This window comes from Urtica dioica, chromosome 8, assembly GCF_054948205.1.
Source record: "Urtica dioica subsp. dioica isolate 48M chromosome 8, U.dioica_male_clone48M_v1_H2, whole genome shotgun sequence".
Taxonomy (NCBI): domain Eukaryota; kingdom Viridiplantae; phylum Streptophyta; class Magnoliopsida; order Rosales; family Urticaceae; genus Urtica; species Urtica dioica.
Window position 1 is genome coordinate 12,086,203 of NC_142763.1, and position 11,101 is coordinate 12,097,303.

The 11,101-nt window shown below is 41.9% G+C and overlaps 1 protein-coding gene across 2 annotated transcripts; it reads left to right on the top strand.

Annotated features, from left to right (window-relative positions):
• The first annotated feature begins 5,798 nt into the window (after window positions 1-5,798).
• On the top strand, window positions 5,799-10,621 carry PIL5 (phytochrome interacting factor 3-like 5). Of its 2 annotated transcripts, XM_089623782.1 has the most exons (9): window positions 5,799-6,087; window positions 6,186-6,304; window positions 6,376-6,871; window positions 8,091-8,189; window positions 8,278-8,343; window positions 8,438-8,503; window positions 8,706-9,089; window positions 9,641-9,719; window positions 10,171-10,621. In XM_089623782.1, exons 2-9 carry the CDS (start codon window positions 6,213-6,215, stop codon window positions 10,173-10,175), a joined length of 1,287 nt encoding a protein of 428 aa, XP_089479908.1. In that variant the 5' UTR covers window positions 5,799-6,087; window positions 6,186-6,212; the 3' UTR covers window positions 10,176-10,621. The 2 variants fall into 2 exon arrangements, with proteins under 2 accessions (XP_089479908.1, XP_089479909.1); XM_089623783.1 differs by lacking the exon at window positions 5,799-6,087 and having other exon boundaries at window positions 6,188-6,308.
• Window positions 10,622-11,101: the final 480 nt, after the last annotated feature.

An 11,101-nucleotide genomic window follows, 5' to 3' on the forward strand; every position in this document is an offset into this window, starting at 1 on the left:
AGGGGCGACCTCCAGGTGAGCTCGACCCCCCCAGGCGAGCTCCCTCCGGGCAGGGCGACCTCCAGGCGAGCTCAACCTCCAGGCAGGGCGATCTCCGGGCGAGCTCGACCTCCAGCCGAGCTCGGCCCCCCCAGGCGATCTCAACTCTCTAGGCGAGCTCGACCTCCAGCCAGGGTCGACCTCCAGGTGAGACCACTCGGCGAGGCGACGAGCCACGAGATAGCGTCCCCGATGGACCACTTGACGAGGCGACAAGCCACGAGATAGTGTCCCCGACGGACCACTCAGAGAGGCGACGAGCCACGGGATAGCACCCCCGACGGACCACTCGGCGAGGCGACGAGCCACGAGATAGCGTCCCCAATGGACTACTCCGCGAGGCAACGGGCCACGAGATAGCACCCCCGACGGGCCACTCGGTGAGGCAACGAGCCACGAGATAGCGTCCCCGACGGATCACTCGCCCTGAACTACGTCATGACCTGATCCCGCAAAGCGGGTACGTAGGCAGCTCACGAAGAGCACGGTCACACCCCCCCATTCACCACACCCCTCACTCTCCCAGCAGGGGCGATCTCCGGGCGAGCTCGACCTCCAGCCGAGTTCGACCCCCCAGGCGAGCTCACTCTCCCAGCAGGGGCGATCTCCAGGCGAGCTCGACCTCCAGCCGAGCTCGACCCCCAGGCGAGCTCACCCTCCAGGCAGGGGCGATCTCAAGGCGAGCTCGACCTCCAGCCGAGCTCGACCCCCCAGGCGAGCTCACTCTCCAGGCAGGGGTGATCACTAGGCGAGCTCGACTCTCCAGACGAGCTCGACCCCCCAGGCGAGCTCAACCTTCCAGGCGAGCTCACTCTTCAGGCAGGGGTGATCACTAGGCGAGCTCGACTCTCCAGACGAGCTCGACCCCCCAGGCGAGCTCAACCTTCCAGGCGAGCTCACTCTCCGGGCAGGGCAATCACTAGGCGAGCTCGACTCTCCAGGCGAGCTCGACCTCCAGCCAGGATCGACTCTCCAGGCGAGCTCGACCTCTAGCCAGGATCGACTCCCAGGCGAGCTCGACCCCCCAGGCGAGCTTAACCATCCAGGCGAGCTCACTCTCCAAGCAGGGGCGATCTCCGGGCGAGCTCGACCTCCAGCCGAGTTCGACCCCCCAAGCGAGCTCACCCTCCCAGCAGGGGCGATCTCCAGGTGAGCTCGACCTCCAGCCGAGCTCGACCCCCAGGCGAGCTCACTCTCCAGGCAGGGGTGATCACTAGGCGAGCTCGACTCTCCAGATGAGCTCGACCCCCCAGGCGAGCTCAACCTTCCAGGCGAGCTCACTCTCCAGGCAGGGCGATCACTAGGCGAGCTCGACTCTCAAGGCGAGCTCGACCTCCAGCCAGGATCGACTCTCCAGGCGAGCTCGACCTCCAGCTAGGATCGACTCCCAGGCGAGCTCGACCCCCCAGGCGAGCTTAACCTTCCAAGCGAGCTCACTCTCCAGGCAGGGGCGATCTCCGGGTGAGCTCGACCTCCAGCCGAGTTCGACCCCCCAGGCGAGCTCACTCTCCCAGCAGGGGCGATATCCAGGCGAGCTCGACCTCCAGCCGAGCTCGACCCCCAGGCGAGCTCACCCTCCAAGCATGGGCGATCTCAAGGCGAGCTCGACCTCCAGCCGAGCTCGACCCCCCAGGCGAGCTCACTCTCCAGGCAGGGGTGATCATTAGGCGAGCTCGACCCCCCAGGCGAGCTCAACCTTCCAGGCGAGCTCACTCTCCAGGCAGGGCGATCACTAGGCGAGCTCGACTCTCCAGGCGAGCTCGACCTCCAACCAGGATCGACTCTCCAGGCGAGCTCGACCTCCAGCCAGGATCGAATCCCAGGCGAGCTCGACCCCCAGGCGAGCTCGACCTCCAGGCCAGGAATCTAAGACGAAGAACGCGTTCCCGATGAAAAAGAAGACAAAGCATCGTTTCTCTCTTCACGATTCTGAGATCCTCTAAAGCTCCTGGACGCTTTGGGCTTTGTCCCGAACTTCCTTGAGCCCATTGGACTCTCGAAAAGTAATTTGGGCCGACCCCATACCAGGCACGTGACTATTCCAGGCACGCCACGTGTCCTCGAATGTTAAACCCAAAAAACGGCTTAACATTATTATTATTATAATTTGTGTTTTTAATTAATGTTATGTATTTTATTACTATTATCTTACTTACTCTTTTTTTAATTATTGATAAGTAATTATTTTTATAAATTATTTAAATGGGTTCAAAATTATAAATTATTATTTGTTTGGTGGTGAATTTGCAATTATTTTTTTTTTTTTGCACTAAATTTGAATACACTATTCATCACTATTTTGGTGCCAAAAATCATGTGGGTACTTATTTCAAAAATCTTATTAAATTATGATCATCATGTTAAATTATAACCTCAGTTAAAATCCATTGAATAGTTTTATGTATAATTTTATTAAATTAGTATCACCGTGTTAAACACGTCGGTTATAACTTGTATAGACGTTTTTATAAACAAAAATCTAGACTAAATCAAATGTTTTTTTTTAAGAAACTTAAGTCTAATGTTAAACATCATTAAAATCATTAGAATCTAATTAAAAAACTTCTTTATATGTTTGAGAAAAAAAAAAATTATCACAACCCGAATTTAGAAATTTGTTCATAAGTCTTACGTAATGAAAGAAAATACGGATCTATTGTATTGCATAAAATCAAGATTATAAAATAAAGCCAGATTTGTGGAAGAAAAACGAAATGGAAAAGAAGTAGTATAAAGAAAAGAAAAAAGTGCAAATCTTTTCATTAAGAATGTATGAATAAAGTATTAATTAAGAAACATGTTTTTATTAACTTTATGACATTTTAGGTAAATAAATTAACGCTTTTTCAAATTAAAAATATTAAAAAATATATTCTTAAACCATAGGGATTTTTATAAGAGATTTGTGACTAATTAGACCACTTTAAACATGTGATTTTGGATCTAGCCTATGTTTGACAATTTTTAGTGATATAGCTAAATGGCTTATGTGACAATAATTAAGGTCTAATTTACCCTTATTTATTAACAAATTCGTCACTTTCTCTCTCCTATTTTTTTTTCAAATATATATATATATATATATATATATTTTGTATCAAAACTTCAAAAATTCGTATCTTTCTCATACGAACTCGAAATGGAGTGATCAAATCCTACAAATTCGTGACGTCGAGAACTTCAAAAATAAACTAATTGTGTTTGATGAAAAATTATATTTATGTCGATAATTTTAAAAAATTTCAGTTATTTTCATATTTAATGTAGTAACGTGATTTTTTTACATTTATGGTATTAAACATGATTTTTCATCAGACACAATGGATTTATTTTTGAAGATCTCGGCGTCACGAATCTGTAGGATTTGGAATCACTCAATTTCGAGTTCATATGAGATAGATATGATTTTTTGAAGTTTTTATGTAAAAAAAAATGTGGGCAAAAAAATAAGAGGGAGAAAATGACGAATTTGTTAATAAATAAAGGTAAATCATATCTTAATTATTGCCACATAAACTTGTTGGCTATTTCCCTAAAAGTTGTGAAACTATTTCCTTAAAAGTTGTGAAACGTAAACTAAAAACAAATTTCATAGTTTCATTTTGATTATTTTGTTACAATGCCCTATTCATAATTAGTTTTTCTATGTATACTTTTTAATTTAACTACGAGTGCTAATTTTGTATTTGCAGACATTTTTGTAGTTAACTGTCATTATTAACTGCCCCTTGATCTCCGTCAGAATTGCCAATATCTATTTAAAGCAAAGCCTACATTGTTTATATTGTTTCTACTTTCTACTTTCTAGTACTTTCTTTTTTACAAAATGTGTGATGTAAATCCAACAACAATCTAAGAACTATGTAGAAATTGATAATAATTATTGAAGTTCCACAAGTAGGATCAGAAATACAAATGCAAACATACATAATTTTGTGTGCGTTCTGTCATATCATGTGCGAGTGGCGACATGTATAATATGTTAGTTCACGACATATGGAATAGTATTTTTGTTTATTTATTTTTAGAATGGGACGTTTTCTTTTGCTGCAGAAAGTTTGGATGTTTCATAATATCTGGAGCAGAGAAAAAGATAATTCCTTTTAACCATAAAAACGCGGCAGCAACGTCGACTGTGCAATAGAAAGTGATGAGAAGTCATTCACAAGTATTTAACATTAATTTTACCGAACTTTTCTTTTTTGCAGAAAAACTTTGGGAGTCGAGCTGACGAGCTGAAAATCGGTGTCGAGCTGACAAATTGGGATGCGGAAGACCGAAGTCGATCACCGAGTTGAGATTGATCGCCGAGTAGACAACGTCGAGTTGGAGACCAGACGACACTGTGTATGTCATTTTGGTCAGAAATTAAGTCGAGTATTTATGGTATTTCAGGCTTATCTATTGCCCTAGTTGTTTCTCTATAAATATGTTGCAGCAGACTTTTTTGTGTGTGTAGAAAAACAAAAGAGAGTTTTAGTACAGAAAAAAAAGAGAACGATTGTAAACACTTTTCCTATTAGATTTATAGTGATATTAGCAGCGTAAAGTGGACGTAGATTTCACATCGAGAGATATTTATTCCGTTTTTTAGTTGGAGAAAGGTTTCGGCTGTTACATCCCAGCACTATTTTCATATATCGACAAATAATTTCTAAATGTGATACTTTTTTTTCCTCCCTCTCACTCTAACGAGTCGAGGTTTTCTAACATATGTGGTCGGGCTTCGGTGAGCCGCTTTCGATCTACGTGGTTGCGACGTTCTATCTGACAACGTACATGAGTTGTTCTTCTCCATCTAACCAAGGTTCACTATCGAGTTCCTTTTTTTGTCAAGTTCCGTTGCATTCTTTTGTTGATTTGTGCAATCTTCGATTTGGCGGTTTATTTCTTATTTTGTTGTAAGATCGAGTCTAGATGTTGCTGAGAGCATATTAGGATCTCAAAGGGCCACGAATAGGCCATTTGTGGGAAGGTCCTCCGGCGAGGTACATTGGGACAAATGCCACAGCCCACAATCTACATGTATTGATCAAAATGGTGGCAACAATACGACCAAATGACTATCCAAGGTGTTATAAGATTATGTTTTTAATTTAATTTAATTTAGTTATACACTAATCATATGCTCAATCTTAAATATGTATTGATTAATTATAATAATTAATAAAAAAATTTATTGCAACTAGACATTTTTTTAGCTCATTTTAAGATCATAGTCAAAGTTTCATTTTATTAAAAAAAAATTCATTAGACCCGCGGTAAATTAACTAAATAGTAAATTTAATTAATTAACTAAAGAATAAATTTAAATTTAATTTACTCTTTAATTAATTAATTTACTCCAAATCTATGGATTATTTTTTAAATAGATAATGGACTATTAAACTATTGATCTAATTATCTCACCATTAATCTTTAATTATTTGATATAATATTTACATCAGCATTAAAGATGGTCCGACTAAAGTGTATAAAATGTAGTTTTTGAATACCATTTACCCAGAGCAGAATGATTTAAGTCGTTGAGTCGCAATCGAAGGTGTCACATCACCCTCAATAACATAATTTTGATTTTTGACACACTCTTCCAAATGATTAGCCTGATATCCCCTAACTAATGATGAGTTCAGCTTCAGAAATAGGAAATAGCATATTATTCAAAACTTTACCTCAGCGGTAAAATTTATATAAAAAATAAAGAACAGAGTATTTAATTATTATTATTTCTATTTTTGCTCGAAGAGAATTTGATTATTAGATAAAAAAAAGAGAGGAAAGCATGGGTGTATGGGAAATGGGGAGAGAGAGAGAGGGACACAAAACAAAAGGAAAGAAGAGGAGCCTTATCTGCAGGCGACATTTACACATACGGCAAACACCCAACACCCGAATCTACTCCAATCTTTTCTCTCTCTCATTTCACCTCCTTATCAGAATTCAAAACCTCATCTCTGAAATAATAGTATTATAATCATCCCTATAATTATCATTACTGGTATTATCATATGTTGTATTGTCGGCGAAAAAATCACCCTCGGGAAATAGGTGAGCCGAGAGGAGCACACAGAGCCCTCTCTCTCTCTCTCTCCACCAAAAGCACTATTGGTTAGTTTTGATCAGTATTTTTAATTGTGTTTTGTTAGCGATTGTGAGGCGGTGTATTAGAGAGGATGAATCACTGCGTCCCTGAGTTCGAAATGGAAGACGACTGCGCTATTCCCACATCATCCAGCCTCGCTCGCCCCAAGAAATCCTCCTTCATGTATGTTATCATCAAAACCTCCATTGATTCCTTCTGATCAGCATCTCATCTCTTTTGCTGTGCCCGAACAGGGCGGAGGAAGAGATTATGGAGCTTCTGTGGCAGAACGGTCAGGTCATCGCTCAGAGCCAGAACCAGAGGAAATCTCCGCCGCCGGAGCTCGACCTCAGGAGCCAGAGCCAGAGCCAGCACTTGTTTATGCAAGAGGACGAGATGGCTTCGTGGCTTCACTATCCTCTCGTCGACGACGACTTCTCCGCCGACCTTCTCTATCCTCCGCCAGCCGCCACGGCCACCACCGCCACGGCCTCAGCTCTGCCGCCGCCGCCGCCGCCGCGGCCGGGACCGTCCGGTTCGAAGAGCGGAGTGGTCACGATGGTGGACTCCTGCGACGCGCCGGCGTTCGGCGGGATTACGACGGCGTCGGCGAAGGAGGTTTCGTCGCCGGCGGACTCCAGCGACAGCGCCGCCGAGCTTCCGCCGCCGATTCAGCAGTTGAAGTTCCCGCCGGAAGATCGGAAGAGGAAGGGAGCGGAACCGCCAGACGACGCCGAGTGCCAGAGCGAGGTGAGTGAGTCGTGACCGACTCAATCTCTCCGAGTCAGTCTGATCTCTCTCTCTCTCTCTCTATCTTTCTCTGTGTTTTCCGATACGTTACCGTTTAGTTCGTCTGTCTCTCTCGGCTATCGTGCGCGAGGGGGTGCGTGGGCGTCGGATAACGTGCGCATCGGCCTGATATTTTTTTTTTCTCTCTCTCTCTCTCTCTCCTTTTCTCCTAACGTTCGGCGCGGCTCACAGTAGCTTCGCTGCGCCCCTAGTATCCGACCGCACGCGTGGGGTAGATGACATCAGCGTGCCACCTGTACGGTCAGGGTAGAGCCTCTTGGCGAGTTAATGAGACCTGATTGGGTTAGGTCGATTCTGAAGGCAGGCCCTGGGGCGTACAGAAGTTCAATTTGAGCGAATGATTGATTTTATTTATTTATTTTAATTTCATTTATTGGACTGACGGCGCGTGTTACGGGACGGGACACTACTTTCCTTTCCTCGTTTTTTTCTGAACATAAAAGTTAATATATATTTTGTGTAGTTATGTATATGCGCAGAAGTTATTTTTAGTAGCCACAGTTTAACCTCTTCTTAATTTTTGTGTGTATTTATCTTCTGAAACCACCAACGTGTTTATTTTTTTTTTGGGGTGTTGTAGTCAGCATTTTGTCGTGGCGGTGTGGGGAATATAAATGGTCACATATATCGATGTATGTGTACGTACGTATGTGCGTATGCATATATGTATGTATATGCACTTTGGAGGAGTGTAGTACTTTCTAGTTGGCCGTTGGCTTTGGCCGGTTTTCCAAGCGTCCAATAACTCCACGACTTGAGATCTAAAATATCTGATGACTCTGTCTTTTAGCTCGGCTCTTGGAGCTTTCATTCCTCTTTTTTTTTCTTTTTTTTTTTTATTATGTATGTGAATAATAATGAGGGAAGAAATAAAGAGGTGATTGTGGTGGTTGGACCCAACCCTTTGCCTTAAATTTCACTACTACTTGACTGACAGTGTATCAGAACTTGAGCGTCTGAACCTAGTCAAGTGTAAATGTTTTTCATTTCTCAATTTTATGTGTGGTGGTAACTGATTGATTGATTGATTGCCTTCTTTGGCATTAAATTAAGCTAAATTCATCCGTGAATTAAATTATGTTTTTTTAGCAGTACTAGTGTGTCGTATAGACAAGGGTTGGTTTCATGATTCTGATTACTCATATGTGTTATTAATTAGGATGCCGATTTTGAATCCGGTGATACGAAGAAACAATCCCGCGGAACATCATCTGCTAAGAGAACCCGAGCAGCCGAGGTTCACAATCTCTCCGAAAGGGTTCGTCGTACTTTCATCGGAAATTTCCTATTTCCTTAGCAGTAGTTTGCATTTACTTGTAGTGACGGAGTTCAATATTCCCGTGCAGAGACGGCGAGATAGGATAAACGAAAAGATGAAAGCTTTGCAAGAATTGATACCGCGTTGTAACAAGGTATAGCCAATCGTATACAAATCATCATTGTTTCAGCTTTTTCATGTGAAACTGCTCTAATGGTTTCTTTTTCTTTTTTGTCTCTGCTTTCCAGTCTGACAAAGCTTCAATGCTAGACGAGGCAATAGAATACTTGAAGTCGCTTCAGCTGCAAGTTCAGGTACACTCACCCCACCTTTTTAGTCCAATTCGATTACGAAACCCATGTTCATATGTCGATATTGTTAACTTTGCATAAACGAGAGAGAGCGCCGAAAAATGGGATATGTCATTTAGATAACTGTGCATCAGGGATAAAAGACTAAACTACCCTTACATAATATATAGCTGATATATCCCCGGAAAACTCACAATGTGGGCAGATGATGTCGATGGGGTGTGGGATGGTTCCGATGATGTTCCCGGGAATCCAACAATACATGCCGCCGATGGGGATGGGGATGGGGATGGGCATGGGCATGAGCATGGGGATGGAGATGGGCATGAACCGGCCGATGATGCAATTCCCGAACATGTTGGCCGGCTCTCCCATGGCGGGACCCGCATCAGCATCGGCCCACATGGGACAACCCCGCTTCCCGATCCCCGGCTTTCACATGCCGGCCGAGCCCTCCAGGGCCCAGCCCGATCAGATGTTCCCGCATTTCGCAGCACACAACCCTAACCAGCCGGGCGTACCCAATTTCCCCGATCCATACCAGCACTATCTCGGTCCTCACCAAATGCACTTGCCAGTATTACCGCAGGTGAATTTTTTTTTTTTTTTGTGATTTGGCTAAATAGCCGATTTAAAATTAAGGATTTGCAAAATAGCCAAGGTTTGCCAAAAATTAGAGGAATAAGCTAAGTGTGCAGTAATCAGGTTACAAAAACAAAATTAATCCTAGGATTAATATTTTTTTAAAGTGATTAATTGCTTATAATAATTGTCAAAAAATTAATCCCGGTGTAAAAAATAAAATTGACAATGTATCTTTGATTACTTTGCTGAAAATTTGAAACTTGGGGTATTTTGCTAATCAATTAGTTTCAAATGACACTTTTGTATAATTTCTTGCCACAAAGATACCGCATTAAAGAGCCAGGGAATTCATTAAAGGAATGTTTCCAATAAAAATAGTTTGTTATTTTTCCAACGGGGAATTTAGAGCGTAAAATTAGAACTAAACAACTCTTGTCATTAACCTTAATGTTATCAATATAATAAAAACTAATTTGATTAGGACTTTAGTAGTGTTCTCGGGAAATCGTGATGCGATACTAGTAAGGGTCGTTGTTTATTGTTGACAATTCGCAGAACCAAGGAATGGGCCAACCGAGCAGCGGTAAGCCGAGTACGTGTAGGGGACCTGAGAATCCGGAACATCATCAATCAGGTATATCTCACCTCTCACATCTATTCACAATAATAGCAAAGTTAGGTCGGTTTTGGATCACTATATATTGTCATGGCGACAAGAGAGCAGCGTGGTGTGTGTGTTTTTGTTTTTGTTTTAGTGCAGCCCTGTTCTAGTGAAATTAAAAAATTGGTTTTAGGTTTTAGTATCATGTGCTGTGTTCTGATTTATAGGGACATATGAGATAGGATTTTAGGAGAAAAGAATGATTATTTGTAAAACATTATATTTCTCTTAGATATGGCTTTTTTTTTTCTTGCACTATAGTTGGCAAACGGTTTGATGGCTTTATCTTTCTTAATCATTTACTTGACCACCCCAATCAAGAAACGGAGCTGTTGGAATATTTCTAGTTTGGTTTTGCAATAAATGCAAGGATAACATAAACTAATGTTGTTATTTATTATTTTTTTTTTTTTTTGGATTTCAGGTTGAAAGTCTTTTTTTTAGGGTGGCATGGATTTCAACCAAAAGGCTCTTTTTGCCTGCTAAGTTTTGTAGTCTAGGAGAAGAAGACTTCTCCAAGAGTAGCTTCAATGGCTGGCTTATACCATAGAACACACCTAACTTGTAATTAATACAAAGTCGCGTAGCAATAAATCTTCCATTTTCCCATCTCCGTCTCTTCTTATTTATTTATTTATTTTATTCGGTTTTAAATTTTTCAGTGGTCGTTTATTCAAACAGGAGAAGGTATCTCTGTGGTTAGAAATATATGAAATTAGATGTCATAATTTAGAATTGTGTGACACAGTCACTGGTCCACAATGAGGATGGTGATGATGTGTCACACTCACACGAAGTATCGTTTTCGCAATTTATTGAAAAGCGAAAAAAAAAAAAAGAGAATGAAAAAAAGTGTATTCCCATTTTTCCCACCATTCTACTGGACCATGGAGATCCTTTCATCTTTTCCGATTCTGCTTGTCTTTGGTTATAATTCATTATTCATTGTAGTTTTGGTCATTAAAATAAAGCGGTCCAGTGAGATGTGTGTAATATGTCTTTCATATGTATATATGAAGAGCATCGCATTGTTGCTCATCAACAGAATCCTGGTCCATTGTCGTTACTACTTTCACTAACTTAAAATAATTCCTTAAGAGTCACATCCCATATGCTATGTCCTCTTCAGCCATCACCTTTGTAGGCCCATCTCTTTTTCGCTCTATAATTGTATTTTTTTTTTCTTCTTCTTTTGCTGGTTTGCTTTGGCTGGATAGTGATTTTTTAAAGCTTGCAATGGGAAATGTAGTAGCTTAAAAAAAGTTGTGATGAGTTTAACGGCTTCTTGAAAGCCTTTTTCTTATCCGATAAATTGTGAAAGTTTAATTAAAAATAATATCACCTGATACTAATTT

Coding starts and splice junctions, on each gene's coding strand:
- PIL5 (XM_089623782.1), top strand. CDS start 6,213: ATGAATCACTGCGTCCCTGAGTTCGAAATGGAAGACGACTGCGCTATT. Junction 8,344..8,437: donor TGATACCGCGTTGTAACAAG/GTATAGCCAATC, acceptor TCTGCTTTCCAG/TCTGACAAAGCTTCAATGCT. Junction 9,090..9,640: donor ACTTGCCAGTATTACCGCAG/GTGAATTTTTTT, acceptor GACAATTCGCAG/AACCAAGGAATGGGCCAACC.